The 19,249-nt window shown below is 35.9% G+C and overlaps 1 protein-coding gene across 2 annotated transcripts in view; it reads left to right on the top strand.

The window, feature by feature from the left end:
- The window catches only part of BRIP1 (BRCA1 interacting DNA helicase 1), a 180,567-nt gene that overhangs the window by 146,141 nt on the left and 15,177 nt on the right, over positions 1-19,249 (top strand). For both annotated transcript variants that reach the window (XM_070390555.1, XM_070390556.1), the window contains exon 17: positions 9,513-9,625. In XM_070390555.1, the coding sequence (XP_070246656.1) occupies positions 9,513-9,625 (113 nt within the window). The remainder of the gene's footprint in view (positions 1-9,512; positions 9,626-19,249) is intronic.

Raw genomic sequence — 19,249 nt, 5'->3', positions numbered from 1 at the left:
TCCTCTGTCATCCCCTTCTCCTCCTGCCCTCAGTCTTTCCCAGCATCATGGTCTTTTCAAATGAGCTGACTCATTTGAATGGTAGACAAAGTATTGGAGTTTCAGCTTCAACATCAGTCCTTCCAATGAACACCCAGGACTGATCTCCTTTAGGATGGACTGGTTGGATCTCCTTGCAGTCCAAGGGATTCTCAAGAGTCTTCTCCAACACCGCAGTTCAAAAGCATCAATTCTTCGGCGCTCAGCTTTCTTTATAGTCCAACTCTCACATCCCTATGTGACCACTGGAAAAACCACAGCCTTGAATAGACGGATCTTTGTGGACAAAGTAATGTCTCTGCTTTTTAGCATGCTATCTAGGTTGGTCATGGGGTAACAGTAAAAATCTCAAAAATCTTTTTAAGATTGTTGTAGGAATTAAATGAGATAATGATGCATGTTAAGCACTGCACTGTGCATGGAACATTATAGCAGTTTGGTAGATATTGTTATCATTTATTAATATCTTTGATTCCCCACTTTTCCAATTTTGACTTTCTAACTAGCTAATTTATTATCAATTTCTATTCTTGGTTTAGAAATTATTTATTTAACATGACTTAAGCCAATGCCAAAGAATGCTCAAACTATCGCACAATTGCACTCATCTCACATGCTAGTAAAGTAATGCTCAAAATTCTCCAAGCCAGGCTTCAGCAATACGTGAACCTCCATATGTTCAAGCTGGTTTTAGAAAAGGCAGAGGAACCAGAGATCAAATTGCCAACATCTGCTGGATCATGGAAAAAGCAAGAGAGTTCCAGAAAAACATCTATTTCTGCTTTATTGACTATGCCAAAGCCTTTGACTGTGTGGATCACAGTAAACTGTGGAAAATTCTGAAAGACATGGGAATACCAGACCACTTGCCTCTTGAGAAACCTATATGCAGGTCAGGAAGCAACAGTTAAAACTGGACATGGAACAACAGACTGGTTCCAGATAGGAAAAGGAGTACGTCAAGGCTGTATATTGTCACCCTGCATGGGCAGAGTACATCATGAGAAATGCTGGGCTAGAAGAAGCACAAGCTGGAATCAAGATTGCCATGAGAAATATCAATAACCTCAGATATGCAGATGACACCATCCTTATGGCAGAAAGTGAAGAGGAACTCAAAAGCCTCTTGATGAAAGTGAAAGAGGAGAGTGAAAAAGTTGGCTTAAAGCTCAACATTCAGAAAATGAAGATCATGGCATCTAGTCCCATCACTTCATGGGAAATAGATGGGGGAACAGTGGAAACAATGTCAGACTTTATTTTTTTGGGCTCCAAAATCACGGCAGATGGTGATTGCAGCCATGAAATTAAAAGACGCTTACTCCTTGGAAGGAGGATTATGACCAACCTAGATAGCATATTCAAAAGCAGAGACATTACTTTTCCAACAAAGGTCCGTCTAGTCAAGGCTGTGGTTTTTCCAGTGGTCTTGTATGGATGTGAGAGTTGAACTGTGAAGAAAGCTGAGTGCCGAAGAATTGATGCTTTTGAACTGTGGTGTTGGAGAAGACTTGAGAGTCCCTTGGACTGCAAGGAGATCCAACCAGTCCATTCTAAAGGAGATCAGTCCTGGGTGTTCTTTGGAAGGAATGATGCTAAAGCTGAAACTCCAGTACTTTGGCCACCTCATGCGAAGAGTTGACTCATTGGAAAAGACTCTGATGCTGGGAGGGATTGGGGGCAGGAGGAGAAGGGGATGACAGAGGATGAGATGGCTGTATGGCATCACTGACTCGATGGACATGAGTTTGAGTGAACTCCGGGAGTTGGTAATGGACAGGGAGGCCTGGCGTGCTGCGATTCATGGGGTCGCAAAGAATCAGACACTACTGACTGAACTGAACTGAGCTGAACTGAAGCCAAGTTTATCTTGTTCCTTAAACTTAAGTACTTTTTGTCTTCTCTTGGTGGGTTACTGGATTCTGTCAATGACTGGCAACTGTTGAATCCTTTTTGACTTTTCCCTCTCTAATAAGCCCCATCCCCATATCTTCTTTGTCACTTAAGTTCTATGTGTTATGAACTGGGCCTCCTTTCGCTTCTCTTTGCCTTTCCTAGTAAGGCCCTCATTACCCTTGTACCAAATACATGGCATGGTTTCTTAACTTCTGTACACTGTAATCAGAGTTACATTTGTATTTACTTGATGGCCGTTTGTACTCATTCGTTTCTATTCCTGTAAGCTCTTGCTAGGCAGAAAATATTTTTCACTTACCTTTGTATTCTTACTGCCTATCACAGATACCTTGCACACAGCTAAAATTATAAATATTGAACAGAATTTAGTGGGGTTTTTTTGTTACCAAAAATTTCTTCTTTTCATTATATCAATTTTTATAGTTTAGATGCTATTTTTAATGTTTCTACAGCATTCTTGAAAGCAGCTTAAAGCATAACTCCCCTTTTTAATTCAGTGTATGAAAAATGTAAAATCATAATACATTATTTCCTTTCACTTAGAACTTACATTTTATAATACAGCATTGTAAATTAACTATGAAAAGTGAAACTGAAAGTAGCTCAGTTGTGTTCTACTTTGCGACCCTGTGGACTGTAGCCTGCCGGGCTCCTCTATCAAAGAAATTTTCCAGGCCACAATACTGGAGTGGGTAGCTGTTACCTTCTCCAGAGGATCTTCCCACCCCATGGATCGAACCCAGATCTCCTGCATTGCAGGCAGATTCTTTACTGTCTGAGCCACCAGGGAAGCCCCCCAAATTAGCTGTATTTCAATTTGAAAAAATAACTTGCATTTTACTTTTTACAGGAAAGAGTTCATTAACTTATATATTTGAATAGGTCAGTCTGATTTGTGTATACCATATGTTCTGACCGTGTATATGTTCATCTCTTTTGAAATGACATACTTCTAAAGGTTCTTATGAAGACCAGATGAAGACTGGGTATGTGGTACCCTTTGGTGTGACAGTTCTACTACTAGGAATGTAGTTTTATGCCCTGTAATTAATTGAGTCTCTTTGAAAAATTATATGGTTATAATATCAACTTCAAGGACTAGATAGTCCAGAAAAGATGCAGAAGTTGAATTTAACACAGTCTCTGTGTTATTGTCTAGATAGAAAATGAATGTAGATGCAGTCACTCGGGAAAGTGAGAAATTCTTGATATCCTTTAATAGTGGAGCCTTTGAGGCAGTAAATATTGTATCAAATGCATTAGTAGTTTCAGCCTTGAGTTTTAAATTTGTTTAGATTATCATCAACTGCTTTTATATGCTCTGATTTTTTTTTACACTAACCAGTGTCTTTAGTGTGTATAAAGTTATTTTGCTCTAATTGATGTTTTGTTATTTCTATTGATCTGTCTTAAGATTTACTGAGTAATTTTTCTGCCTTCACCATTATGTTAAACCCATTTGGTGAATTTTTTTCAGCTATTCTATTTTTTTTAATTTCTATTTGGATCTTTTTTATATTTCCACTTTTCTACTGAGATTCTCTAAACTCCAGTCATTAAACCGTATGTTTTTAGGTTATTTAAATATATTTATAACAGCTAAAGTCTTTGCTAATTCCAACGCCTGAGCCCTTTTTCAATTGGTTTCTATTGACTGCTTGCTTTTTCCTTGATTACTGATATCTTTCTAGTAATTTCTATTGTAGAGTGGACATTGTGAATGGTACATAATAGAGATTCTGGATTCTGTTATCATTCTCTGGAGAATATTGATTTTTATTTTTTAGGCAGATAAGTTAGTAACTGATCGTTTTGAAACTTATATAGACACGATTTGACAATATATTTGGGGATATGTGGGAAAAGCTCAAAGTACAGTCTTTAAATTGTTTTCCTGTGGTTCTTGTTAGCTGCTGCTGCTGCTGCTGCTGCTAAGTCACTTTATTACGTCCGACTCTGTGCGACCCCATAGATGGCAGCCCACCAGGTTCCTCTGTCCCTGGGATTCTCCAGGCAAGAACACTGGAGGGGGTTGCCATTTCCTTCTCCAGTGCATGCATGCATGCTAAGTCGCTTGAGTCATGTCCGACTCTGCGACCCTATGAACAGCAGCCCACCAGGCTCCTCTGTCCACGGAATTCTCCAGGCAAGAGTACTGGAGTGGGTTGCCATTTCCTTCTCCAGGTTCTTGTTAGGGTTTGGTTTAAATCTTTTTGGGGGTAGTTTAAAACTGACATTGCTCTAAATTGTGGTCCTTATTCCTAACGTGATACCTGGCCATTTGTATGTATGTGTTGTGTGTGTTTTACTTTTTTTTTTTTTTTAATATATATCTTGCTTAATTTCCATGTCAGAACATACAGATCTATTTCTTTTTGTATAATAATCCAATATTTATCTCAGAATAAATGTAATGTATTTCATTGATCCACTTGATGTCCATTTTGATTGTTTCTTAATTTTCTTCAATACAAAGATGTAATGAATATCCATGTACACACTAACATTTATCTATAGTTACTGGAAAATATAAATACATTTGGTAAATGTTTTTCAGTATTCTACAAATGAAAACAATGGAAATGTTAAATTTGCATTTCTTGGTTTATTAAGGTTGAACATCTTTTCATGTCAGTTACCATTTATCATTACCAGTTAGCCATTTATCATTCATCTTTGATGACTTGCTTTCTCTCAGATTATTCACTTTTAGTAGTGAAATTTTGTTATTGATTGTGTGTGAGCTCATTGTGTATTAGGTAACAGAACAGTTTTTCATTTTATTTTCATTGTTATTTATGGTCTGTTTTGATGCCAGGAAAGATTTTTACCGCAGGAATAAGGGATCCATCTTTTTAAAACCAGGATCAAAGCCGGCAGAAAGTTCGGCACAGCACTGTATGGGCCTCTTTTTCTCCCAGTTTCTTTGAGATATAATTGACAAATAAAAACTGCATATATTTAAGGTGTAAAGTGTGGTGACTTAATTTATATTGTAAAATTACTATAATCAGGGTAATTAACATAAACATTGCCTCACATAGTTACTATTTTTTCAGTGTGTGGTGAGAACACTTAAGGCCTTAACATATTTCAAGTGTACAATACATTACTATTGAGTATAGTCACCATGCTGTACATTCAGATCCCAGAACTTATTCATCTTATAACTGAAAGCGTCTGCCTGCAACACGGGAGATCCAGGTTTGATTCCTGGGTCAGGAAGATCCCTTGGAGAAGGAAATGGCAATCCACTCCAGCACTCTTGCCTGGAAAATCCCATGGACGGAGGAGCCTGATAGGCTACAGTCCATGGGGTCGCAAAGAGTCAGACACAACTGAGCGACTTCACTTCACTAACTGATAATTTATACTCTTTTACCTAGTATCTCCCAATTTCCTCCACCCCTCACCTACTACCTAACCACATACTTTTGAGTTCAATATGTTTAGCATTTTTAGATGCCATGTATGAGTGAGGTCATGGCTGTGTTTCTCTATGTCTGGCTTATTTCACTAGTATAACATCCTCCAGGTTCATCCATGTTGTTACAAATGACAAGCTTTCCTTTTTATGGCCGAATAATATTCCATTGTATGTACACGTGTGTGTGTATAGTTTACACTTTCTTTATCCATTCAGTCATTTGTCAATGATGCCTGGGTTGTGTCCATATCTTGCATATGTGAAAAATGTTGCAGTGAATGTAGGATTGCACACATCTCTTCAAGACAGTGGTTTTATTTCTTTTAGATATATACCGAATAGTGGATTGCTGGATTATATGGTAGTTCTATTTTTAATTCTTTGGGGGAATATCCATACCATTTTTCATAATGGCTATACCAATTTATGTTCCCACCAGCAGTGTATAAGCGTTCCTTTTACTGCATACCCTTGCTCATACTTGTCATCTTTTGTGATTTTGGTAATGATTAGTGATATTAAACACCTTTTTATATTCCCACTGGTCATTTGTGAGTCGTCTTTGAAAAAATGCCTGTTTGGGACTTCTGCTCATTTTTAAATCAGGTTTTCTTTTGTTTTTTACTTTTTTTTTGGTTGTTGGTTGCGTGAGTTCCTTTTATATTTTGGATATAAACCTCTTATCAGATGTATGGTTCTCCTGTTGCGTAGGTTGTCTTTTCATTTTGTCAGTTGTTTCTTGTGTACAGTGCTTATATATGAGCATTTTAGTTTAATGTAGTCCCACTTGTTTTATTTGCCTTTGTTGCTTGTGCTTTTGGTGTCATATCCAAAAAATCATTGCTGAGACTAAGGAGCTTTTTCCTGTTTTCTTCTGGGAGTATTATGGTCGCAGATTATATATTTAAGTCTTTAATTCATTTTGAATTGATTTTTATATATGGTATAAGATAGGGATCCAGTTTCTTTCTTTGGCATGTGGATATCCAGTTTTCCCACCACCATTCCTAAAGAGACTATCCTTTCTCCATTGTCTGTTCCTGTTGCCCTTGTCTAAGATTAATTAACCATATATGTGTGGATTTATTATGAACTTTTCTTCTGTTCCATTGGCCTGAGTGATTAATGCCTGTACCATATTGTTTTTATTAGTAAAGTTTTTAATATAAATAAAATTTATAAATTGATGTAAATCAAACTTTTGATTACCAAAGTTTGAAATTAGGAAATGTGTTGCCTTCAGCTTTGTTCTTTCTTCTTAATATTGTTCTGACTATTGAGGGTCTTTTGTGGTTCCATACAAATTTTAGAATTGTTTTTCTATTTCTGTAAAAAAAAAGTCACTTTGATTTTGATGGAGATTTTATTAAACCTGTAGATCACTTTGGGTAATAAGGATATTTTAACAATACTAATTATTCCTATCCGCAAACACAAAATCTTTCCATTTATTTGTATTTCTTCAGTTTCTTTCATCAGTGTTTTATAGTTTTTAGTGTAAAGGTTTTTCACCTCCTTGGCTAAATTTATTCCAAAGAATGTTATTCTTTTTGTTGCTATTGTAAATGGGGTTGTTTTCCTCATTTCTTCTTTTTCTTTTTTGGATGGTTTGTTGTTAGTGTATAGAAACACTATTTAGTATGTTTATTTTGATTTGTGTATGTTGATTGTTGTATCTTGCAACCTTATGAATTCATTTATTGGTTCTGAGAGTTTTTTGGTAGATCTTTAGGATTTTCTATATATAAGATCATGTCATCTGCAAACAAGCAGTTTTACTTCTTCCTCTCTGATTTGGATGCCTTTTATTACCTTTTCTTGCCTAACTGCTCTGGCTAAGACTTAGTACTTTGTTAAATAGAAGTGGTAAGAGAGGGCACCTTTCATTCCTGACTTCAGAGGAAAAACATGTAGCTCTTCACTTTTAAGTATGATGTTATCTATGGGCTTGTCTCTATGACCTTTATTATGTTGAGTCTACATTTCGCTATGCCTCATTTTTGAAAATTTTATCTGAAAGGATGTTTAATTTTGTCAAATGCTTTTACTGCATCTATTGAGATAATATTTTTATTCTTCATTTTGTGGTAGTGGTGTGTCACAATTATTGATATATGTATGTTGAACCAATTTGTATTTCAAGGATAAACCCCACTTGATCATGATGTATGATCCTTTTACTGTTCTGTCGAGAGTTTTTTTGCCACTCAAAATACTGGCCTATAATTTTCTCTTTTTTATAGTGTCCCTTCATGCTTTGGTATGAGAGAAATGGGGATCTCTTAAAGTAAGTTTGGAAATGTTCTCCTCTCTTCAGTATTTACAGAATCATTTGAGAAGAACTGATGTCAATCCTTAGTAGAATGGTGTCAATGCTTAGTAGAATTTCAGTTTCACCAATGAAGTTATCTGGTCCTGAGCCTTTCTTTGTTTGAGAGGTTTTTGACTACTGCTTTAATGTCCTTTTTTATAGGTCTGTTCAGATTTTCTGTGTCTTTATGATTTAGTCTTGTTAGGTTGATTGTTTCTAGGAATTTATCCATTTCTTCTAGGTTATCCACTTTTTAGCAAATAGTTATTTATAGTAGTCTCTTATTACAGTTCTTTGTATTTCTGTAGTATCAGTTGTAATCTTTGCTTTCATTTGTAACATTGCTTGACTCTTTTTTGTTTGCTTAATTATTTAGCAAAAGGTTATCAGTTTTATTTATCTTTAAAAAACAACTCTTAGTTTTATTGAATTTTTTTTTTCTGTTGTTCTTTCTGGTCTGTTTCATTTATTTTTGCTCTTGTCTTAGTAGTTTCCCTCCTGCTGAGATTAGTTTGTTCTTTTTCTCTCATTTCTTAAGATGTAAAGTTATGTTGTTTATTTGAAATATTTATTTTTTCTTAATGTAGGCATTTTTTTTTTTGCTATAGACTTCTCTCTTAGAACTGCTTTTGCTACATCCCATAGTTTGGTTTCTTGTGTTTCCATTTTTGTTTGTATCAAGATACTGTTTGATTTTTCTTTTGATTTCTTTGACCCATTGATTGTACAGGTATATAGTCTTTAATTTCCACATATTTGTGAATATTTCAGTTTTCCTAATGTTACTAATTTCTAATTTCTTACCATTATAGTTGGAAAAGATACTTGATGTAATTTCAGTCTTAAATTTCTTAAGACTTATTTTGTGGCCCATCATATAGTCTATCTTGGAGAATATTCGAAGTGTGTACTTGAGAAGAATGTGTTTTCTATACTGTAGATTTAAACCAAATTATAACAGTAATTGGGACTTCCCAGGCAGCGGTAGCAATAAAGAATCTGCCTGCCAATGCAGGAGACGTAAGAGACTCAGGTTCAATCCCTGTGTTGGGAAGATCCCCTGGAAGAGGAAATGGCAACGCATTCCAGGATTGTTTCCTGGAGAATCCATGGACAGAGAAGCCTGGCAGGCTGAAGTCTATAGGGTCACAAAGAGTCAGACATGACTGAAGCAGCTTAGCACGCATTTTCTTGTTGAAAACTGAGCATAACAGTAATTACATTGAATATAAATAGTCTAAACATCCCAATTAAAAAGCAGAGATTATCAAGCTGAATAACATGAAATAATGAACTACTGATGTATGTTTCAACATGAATGAATTCCAAACTCATAATGCTCGATGAAAAAAAGACACAAATGGTTACATACAGTATAATAACATTTACATAGAATTCTATACAAAGCAAAACAGAAAACAGATCATTGGTTGACCAGGTCAGCAATAAAGGAAATTGCCTGAAGAAGGATAGAAAAATATTTTTAGGAAGTGAAAATATTTTAAATAATGATTGTGATGGTGGTTACATTTATTAAAATTTATCTACATGTACATTAAAAGTTTGAGAATTTTGTCATACATAAATTATGTCTAAAACTGATTGATATTGTCACAGAGCTGATTAATTATGTTCATGTATGAATTTAGGTAGTGCTAAGGTGAATGGAAATGTTTTAAATGACCAAAAAAAAAAGTTTAGTATGAAAAAAAAAAATCTTTCTACCCTAATTAAATGATATTCAAAATGTTAGAAGTTAATATGATTTTTAAATGAGCTTTAATTATCTACTGTATTCTTTATATTTTAAAATTATAGGTTGAACTGAAGAGACAGTATAATGATCAGCATTCAAAATTAAGAGGTCTTTTACCAGGTCGTCAATGGTATGAAATTCAAGCATACAGGGCCTTAAACCAGGCCCTTGGTAGGTAAGTGGAGTGAAATTTAATGTAACACTACTGTAATATTATCTCCAACCAGGACTATGTGTACAGCTAGTCTTGCTGCTTTATTCCTTATAAATAAATTTGATGGAATTTTATTTTACTGGAACACTCAGTACTGGTATATTCTCAGTGATTGATGTCAGAAGTGAAAGTTGAAAGAGTCAGTGAAATAAATGAAACTCAGTATTTCTTAAGTTCAAAGATTTATGATTGGTCAGTGAGTGTACAACAGAAGTGCTCAGTAGATGTTTATAGAATTTCACCACCAAACAATAAAATTTTATCTTGTGAACATCAGAACCCAAATGATGATCTTATGGGTGAAAAGCAAACTAAGAGCGATTAAAAACAAACTGTGTTCATGGTACTAGAGAATACAACTCCCTGACAGTAATATTTAATTATAGTGTACTCCTTTTTCCAAAGATTGTGGTCCGTTAAGATTTGTGCTTTGTGGAACTAGTTTTTAAAACACCATTTTATACCATAATTTCACATGAGGTCCTACAGCGGGGTTCCCCAACTCATTCTCATCCGTGGCCTGTTAGGAACTGGGCTACACAGCGGGAGATGAGCGGCCAGTTACACTGGAAACCCTCCTAACCATCTTCCCCCCTGCCCCATCCCTCAGCTGCCATCTGTGGGAAAATTATCTTCCATGAAACTTGTCCCTGATGCCCAAAGGGTTGGGGACTGCTGTCCTACAAGACATCAACACTTTAAATTTATGAACACTAAAATTATTAGATTATTTATAATCTAATTTAACATTTTATCATTTTCTATTTCTGAAATTGTAATTAGTTTATACATATAATAGTTTTTTCCTGTGAAGCTATACAAATAAAATTCGGAAAATTCAAATAGAAGAACACAGGTTAAGGGCAAAATCACGAAAACATGGCCATTTGACACATTTTCAGTTCAGCCAGAAGACCTGCAGCTAATCATTACCTACCCTAACCAATCTAGAAATTATATTTTTCTTGTGTCTTGTTTATTCACATTAGCTCATTTATACCTAAGCAGACCAGAATACATTTCTGTTCAGATTTACATATGCTGATGACATAGGACTGCAACAGCTAAAGTAAGTCCTAAAACACATCACCTACTCCCCTCCCCATCATTTCAGAATGATATTCTGTAGTTGTTTCTGTTCAAACTGAATTATTCAGTTCTATGTTTAACCTACTGATACGGTTAAGTTGCTGCCCTTCTCTTCCTAGAAATCCCACTTGTACTTGGCATCAAGTTGCACTGGAAATTGTCCTTGAAGCATTCCATCTACTTACTTTGTCTCTCCCTGTTGGTTGACCTGTTTGTTGTATTAGAATTTTAATATTCAACAAATAGTTTCTAGGGGAGCCTGAATATTTGTTTTTAAAATTCTTAACTTTTAGTTACTATGTTGAATTTCAGGAAAACAAATATTTTTACATCAGTTGATTATTTTTTCTCTCAGTATGAGCAATACCTTGAATTTTCAGAAACCATCTGAAGCAAAAGTATATTTGTATCTTATTTTGTCATTTATAAACTTTTTCTACATATATTAAGCAGGTTGTGAAGATGAAATTACTTGCCTAATGTCACATAGCTGCTAAATACACCTTCACGTCTTGACCCCACCTACATTTAAAACCTTAAGACTTGCTTTTTCATCCTTATGCCCTGCCTGTATCCACTAAAATTCTCACTATTAAATATAAACATCTCATTATTAAACTATTAAATATTCCATATCCTTTCATTAGTCTTTGCTGTCACATTCAAGTTACGTACAATTCATCTGGTAAGTTTACCAGTTAAAACCTAGTTGAAGAGGTCATGTCTTACATGAAGACTTTTTAACATTTCTTCAACTAGAGTTATTTACTCTGTAGGAAACCCATAGCATTTTATACTCATCTCTATTATAACATATATCTCATTATATTAGAATAGCCTGTTTATATATCTGTCTCCTTCCCTAAACATGTATTAGACATTTTTACATTCTTAGCAACTGTGTCTCATCTTGGGGCATAGATGCGATGTATGTACTTGTTGAATAAGTGAAAAATGCCAGGTTCAGTGCTTTTCCAGCTATATACCATATTGAGCAGAGAATTTCTAGAGCTTTGAAACATACTTTTCAAGAATTTCAGAAAAGCGTGTGTTTATAATATTGATATATAATACTATAGTTTCATTATTTCATTAATTAAAAAGTGACAGCCTGTTATTTTACTGATTTTTAGAGAAATGGAATCAACAAGTAGCAACTTATTACAAAGAAACATCCACTAAAAAATCAAGTGAATGTTTTACATCATATGGTAAAATTTGTAATGTGTATTGATTGACATAAAAGGTGCTTATTACTAAGGCACTGTTCTTATAAGAGATATGTCTAGAAGGACTAAAGTAAGCAGAAACAAATTGAGTTTAAAAAATGTTATCTTTTTTTTAAGCCCACATGGGACTCTTAGCGTATTTGAAGTAATATAAGCCCATGAAATGTAATAACAGCTTTCAGGAATGTACCAGATGGTTTTGTGACCAGGTTACAACTGCACTGTAAGTTTCCTAACGGTTCTGCTTTACTGAAGTATAATCTTTGTCTCAAGTGGGCATAATTCATTTGAGCAAGGCAGTATGAAAACAATGGGAAAAAGAAAAGGTGAAAACTTTTTCTCTGAACTATTTTGTTAATGCCTTTCTGTTATAGAGCACTTTAAACATAAACCAAAGCGGGACCATGATAGAATGGCACCCTGACTTTACATTGATTTTCAACAGTTTTATAAAACGGTGTTATTATATAACAATTGACAGTATCCATCTTCCTATCCTGCCCTTCCAATTTTGTGGTTGGTCTGATGCCTCGGAACCTATGGATTACTTTAAAGTATCACAAAAGAGTCGGAGAAGGCAATGGCACCCCACTCCAGTACTCTTGACTGGAAAATCCCATGGACAGAGGAGCCTGGTAGGCTTCAGTCCATGGGGTTGCTAAGATCGGACACGACTGAGCGACTTGACTTTCACTTTTCACTTTCATGCATTGGAGAAGGAAATGGCAACCCACTCCAGTGTTCTTGCCTGGAAAATCCCAGGGACGGGGGAGCCTGATGGGCTGCCGTCTATGGGGTCGCACAGAGTCGGACACGACTGAAGCAACTTAGCATCACAAAAGAGTATCATATAAAATTTAGATTTTTTAAGTCCCTATGGAGAAATCAAACATTTATGTTAATTTTCACCCCCTCTCAAAATCCCATGATGGTATAGGAATAAAAATGTCAAATCTATAGACATGAAAAGAGTAGGAGAAGAGATAGTAACAGATGAACTGTCAATAAATTTTAAACACAGAAAAACAGATGAATGACTGAATGACTTAACAGGCAAGAGAAAGCTGAAATTTAAATCTAGTCTTGAAAGCTAATAAGATCTTCCAGATTCAAGCATAGAAAAACTTAGGACTTGGAGCTACTCTAGAATTGGTTACATGTTAGTATAAGAAGTAGTTAGACAGCCCGCTCCATCCAGGTTTACTCTCTGGATATAATGAACTAGAGAGTCTATATTCTCTAACTATGCAGCTAAGAAGGAATAAAAGATGGGGGGTAAGAAAAGTCTACCTACTGAATGTGAGAACTCTATTCTCTTTTTTTCCCTCAGCTGACAATCTTATATCTTCAAGGCAGGAAAGTGCAGTGTTCTTCTCTAAGACAGGTGGACACCCTGTCTTATGTTGGTCTGATGCCTTGGAATCTTGGATTACTTTAAAATATCACAAGAGAGTATCATAAGGTGGAATTCCTTGTAGGTGGAAGAACTTGCAGAAAACAGAAACAGTGTAATAGAACAGGGGTTGGCAAACTGTAACAGGCCAGACAAGAATGTTTTATGTTTCTCAGGCTACACACAGTCTGCATCCATGTTCTTTTTTGTTTTCTATTTAACCTTTAAAATGTAAATACCATTCCTAGATTGTAGGTTATACAAAAATATGATGTGGGCCAGATTTCCTCTCTGGACTGTATTTTGCCAACCCTGGGACAGAAGAAAACTTTATAAATTTCTATTGGTAATATCCATAGGGAGGTAAGATAGTGCCTCCGTAAAACAAGAATGGAAAATAAGAAAACATTCCTAGACATTAATATGGTAGCAACAGATTTTAAATGTAGAATTGGATTTAGGAGAGAAAAATTAGAATTTCCCACATCCAAAAATCAAAGAGAAATAGGAAAGAAGAACTAGAAAATTAGAGGAGCAGTATGCAAGAACCAACTTCTGATAAATAAGAGCTCCATGTGAGGAGACTGGAGAAAATAAAGAAATATGTCAAAGAAATAATTCAAGAAAAATGCTCAGAATTGAAGAATGTAGTTTCCTGATGAAAAGACACATTCAAGCACCAGTAAAGGGGAAGAGCTACAAAGCACCTCACTATGCAGTTTCAAAGTACCTAAGGTAAAGAAAAAGGTCCTAAAACCATCCAGAGAAAAAAAGACAACTCTCATACAAAAGATATGGAGTCTAAATTGAAATAGACTTCTTAAAAGCAACACCAGAAGCCAGAAGACTGTTAAAAATTATCTTCAACTATCTGAGGGAAATTTTTGATTTGCAATTTATGTTCTACTGCTACTGCTGCTACTGCTAAGTCACTTCAGTCGTGTCCGACTCTGTGTGACCGCAGAGACGGTAGCCCACCAGGCTTCCCTGTCCCTGAGATTCTCCAGGCAAGAACACTGGAGTGGGCTGCCATTTCCTTCTCCAGTGCATGAAAGTGAAAAGTCAAAGTGAAGTCGCTCAGTCGTGTCCGACTCTAGCGACCTCATGGACTGCGGCCTACCAGGCTCCTCCGTCCGTGGGATTTTCCAGGCAAAAGTACTAGAGTAGGGTGCCATTGAATTTATGTTCTAAGCAACCCCCAAATGATCAATAAACTATAAGACAAAATAAAGCCTTCAGTGTTAAAGGACCTGAAGCGTTTGCTTCAAATGCACAGTTTCTCGGTATTCTACTGAAAGATACGCTTTATCAAAGAAGAGAAAATTCAGAAAGAGGAATACCAAGGATGCAAGAAACTGGAGTTCCAACCCAGAAAAGTGGAATTCCCAAAACAAGAAAGAAGGTTCTAGGATGAATCTGTGCGGCAGTCCCATAGTAGTTAGTCTAGATTGGTTTTTGAGGATGGAAGGTTTGCCCATATTGAAAAAAAATTCACAGCTGTGACAAAGTGGGAACTAATTAATGATAGAAAACAGAAAATTAAGCAAGAACGGGGAGAAAGAGAGTTAGTAACTCCAAGGTAGACAAAAACATACGAGAAAGGGAATATAATCATAGTCCATCATGTAATTTCATCTATACATGATAAGCCACTGAATATTGATATGCAAAAGAATTGTGATATAACTGTACTAGGAGATTGGAGAGGAGTAATATGAAATAAGCATCTTCTATAGGAAGAATCCGGAGAAGGCAATGGCACCCCACTCCAGTACTCTTGCCTGGAGAATCCCATGGATGGAGGAGCCTGGTGGGCTGTAGTCCATGGGGTCGCTAAGAGTCGGACACGACTGAGCGACTTCACTTTCACCTTTCACTTTGATGCATTGGAGAAGGAAATGGCAACCCACTCCAGTGTTCTTGCCTGGAGAATCCCAGGGATGGGGGATCCTGGTGGGCTGCTGTCTATGGGGTCGCACAGAGTCGGACACGACTGAAGCGACTTAGCAGCAGCAGCATAGGAAGAATCTGTACATAATTTATAGTGGTTAAAATCCAAGACAAATGACCACAAGAACTACCTAAAGTATTTTTAATTAATTGTTTCTGAGATTGGGAACTGAAGATGTGATATGAGTAGGCAAAAGAGAATTCTGGTTTTATTAAAACTATTATAATATTATAAAACTGTTTGACTTTTAAACTGTGCTTGTGTATTTCATTAAGAATTAAAATTTACAAGCTAAAATTAACTTCTTACAATGTCTGGAGGTTTCAGTTCTAGATAAGATGGAATAAGTGCATTCTATACTGTTTTAAAAACCTGGATAAAATACATAGAGCTGCTATTTGAGTACTATGAAAAGTAAATCATACTAGACAGATTGATAATTTGAATTCTGATCTTCTTCCCCAGTGAACTGGTTGGAATAACTATATTAATATCAAGACAAAGTAGAATTCAGAACAAAGAAAATTACAGGGGTGCTAAAAGGAAAATTGCATAATGGTAAAAGGAACACTTATCTAAAAAGACGTAACAATCGTAATTGTGTATTCACCTAAAAATAGAACCTCAAAATAAATGACACAAAAGCTGACATCTGAATAGAGAAATAGACAAATCCACAAGTAAAGTTGGAGACTTTAAAATTCCTCTTTCAATAATACTGGGTTGGTCAAAAATTTCATAAGACGTGATGGAAAAACCTAAATGAACTTTTTGGCCAACCCAATAGCTAGCAGTAGGAAACAGAAAACCAGTAAGGAGATAAAAGAGTTAAACAATGTTGTTATCCAACTAGATCAGATTGACATTATAGAGTACTCCACCCAACAACAGAATAAACATAACCTAAAGAACATGTACCAGTGTAGACAATGTCCGGGGTGACAAAGTTAAAAGTTGTTTTGAAGATTTGAAAGCAATCAATAAGAATTATCTCTAAGGGAGTTAAAGAGGTTGAAGTTGGTATATAAAGCCATTTTAAATATGATCAAAGAACTAAGAAAATTATGTCTAAAGAACTGTAAGAAACTATGGGAATGATGTTTCACCAAGTGAAGAATATCAATAATTAGAATTTTTTTTAAAAAAAGAACCTAATGGAAATTCTGGAGTTGAAATGTACAATAAGTGAAATGAAAAATTTATTAGAGGGGCTCACCAACGGTTTTGAGGAGAAAGAAGAAAGAATTGATTTCTAGTATGAGGAACAGATAGAAGAAAAATGAAGAATAATTAAGATAGCCTCAGAAACCTGTACAACCACATCAAGCATACCAACATACACATAAAAAGAGTCTTAGGGGAAGAAAAGAGAAAGAAGGGAACAGAAAGATTTTTTTGAAGAAATAATGGCTGGAAACTTCACAAATTTGGTGAAAAACACTGATCTCCACATCTCAGAAAAGCAGAAAACTCTGAAGTGGTTTGAACTCAAAGAGATCCATACATCAGAATGTTGTGATCAAACTATCAGAAGACAAAAAGAGAATCTAGAAAACAGCAAGAGAAAAACCATATACAGGATCACTTCGATTAGCAGATCTTTTACTGAACACTATGGAAAGGAGGCAATAAATTGAAATATTTAAAGTGCTGAAAGAAAACATCAGTGGAATCTATATCTGGCAAATTTATACTTCAAAGATTAAGGAGGAAATAGAACACTTACTTCTTGGAAGGAAAGTTATGACCAACCTAGAAAGCATATTATAAAGCAGAGACATTACTTTGCCAAGAAAGGTCCATCTAGTCAAGTCTATGGTTTTTCCAGTGGTCATGTATTGATGTGAGAGTTGGACTATAAAGAAAGCTGAGCCCCAAAGAATTGATGCTTTTGAACTGTGGTGTTGGAGAAAACTCTTGAGAGTCCCTTGGACTGCAAAGAGATCCAAACAGTCCATCCTAAAGGAGATCAGTCCTGGGTGTTTGTTGGTAGGACTGATGTTGAAGCTGAAACTCCAATACTTTGGCCACCTGATGGAAAGAGCTGACTCATTTGAAAAGACCCTGATGCTGGGAAAGATTGAGGGCAGGAGGAGAAGGGGATGACAGAGGATGAGATGGTTGGATGGCATTACCGACTCAATGGACGTGGGTTTGGGTGGACTCTGGGAGTTGGTGATGGACAGGGAGGCCTGGTGTGCTGCAGTTCATGGGGTCGCAAAGAGTTGGACACGACTGAGCGACTGAACTAAACTGAGAACATTTTCAAACAAAAACCAAGAGAATTAATCTTTGGAAATCTTAATTGTACAAGAAGCACTAAAAGGAGTCTCTTTCTTGCTAAATGAAAGGACACTAATCAGTAACTTACATCCATATGAAGAAATAAGGAGGATCTGTAATTTCATAGGTAAATATAAAAAACAATATAAGTATATTTTGGTAGCTCTTTTTCTCCTATTTGATTTTTGAAAGCAACTGCATAAAGCAGTAATTTTATGTCTGTGGTAATAAGCATGGGTCTTGGGTCTCCCAAAAACCATAACTAGATTTAGTTATTCACCAGGAGCAGTGATAGATTTAGCAAACGGCTGTATACACAGCTAAGATTTATTGCGGTGAAAGGATACAAACAAAAACAGCAAAGAGAAGGCACACAGGCAAAGCTCCAGAAGTCAGGCACAATCTTCCAAGTGTCTTCTCTCAATGGAGTCATACAGGGCACTCTTAGATTCCCAGCAATGAATTGTGGTAACCTGTGTGTATAATTGCCAACCAAGAGAGCTTGTTAAAGATTCAGCACCCAGTGTTTTTATTTGGACTGGTCATATAGGCAGTCTCTGCCTAACACTTTACCAAAGTCTAGACTCTCAGAAGAAAAGCACATGTTTGGCATTAACCTTATTTTTGCATAGACATTTTAGACACAGAGAGACTTTCTTATCAGTTTGTGATTGGAACCTTCCTGAAATCTAAAAGCCAACCAAGGGCTGCTTTTATATGCAGACATTTTTAGAGATAAGCAACTTGGCCTGCTATACTCACTTTTCTGCACAGGTGTAATGTTTAAAGATAAAATTTAAATTAAAGAACACAGTGTGAGGAGGGAAGAAACTTTTATTACAGGAGCAGTGTTTTTGTATACTATTGAAATTAAGTTCATATCAATCCAAATTAGATTTTATAAATTAAGGTGTTTATTAAAATTCTCAAGAATTATACAAAAAAGATCATAATGAAATGGATAACCACAATGATGTGATCACTCACCTTGGGTCAGACATCCTGGAGTATGAAGTCAAGTGGGCCCTAGGAAGCATTACTACAAAGCTAGTGGAGGTGATGGAATTCCAGCTAAGCTATTTCAAATCCCAAAAGATGATGCTGTTAAAATGCTGCACTCAGTATGTCAGCAAAATTGGAAAACTGAGCAAGTGGCAACAGGACTGGAAAAGGTCAGTTTTCATTACAATCCAAAGAAGGAAGGTGCCAAAGAATGTTCAGGCTTCTACACAGTTGTGCTCATTTTGCATTCTAGTAAGGTAATGCTCAAAATACTTCAAGCTATATTTTAGCAGTGTGTGAGCTGAGAACTACAAGCTAGGTTTAGAAAAGGTAAAGGAACCAGAAATCAAATTGCCAACATTTGTTGGATCACAGAGAAAGCAAGGGAATTCCATAAAAAACTTCTGCTTCATTGACTATGTGAAAGCCTTTGACTATGTGGATCACAACAAACTGTGGAAAATTCTTAAAGAGGTGAAAACCAGACCACCTTACCTATCTCCTGAGAAACCTGTACACAGGTCAAGAAGCAACAATTAGAACCTCACATGGAACAACTGACTGGTTCAGAATTGGCAGGATATATTTAAAGTACTGAAATGGAAAAATTCTATAATCATGATTACTCTACCCAGCAA

This window comes from Bos mutus, chromosome 19 (genome assembly GCF_027580195.1).
Source record: "Bos mutus isolate GX-2022 chromosome 19, NWIPB_WYAK_1.1, whole genome shotgun sequence".
NCBI lineage: Eukaryota > Metazoa > Chordata > Mammalia > Artiodactyla > Bovidae > Bos > Bos mutus.
The sequence above is the reverse complement of the archived record's forward strand: the minus strand, read 5'-3'. Positions and strand labels throughout refer to the sequence as shown.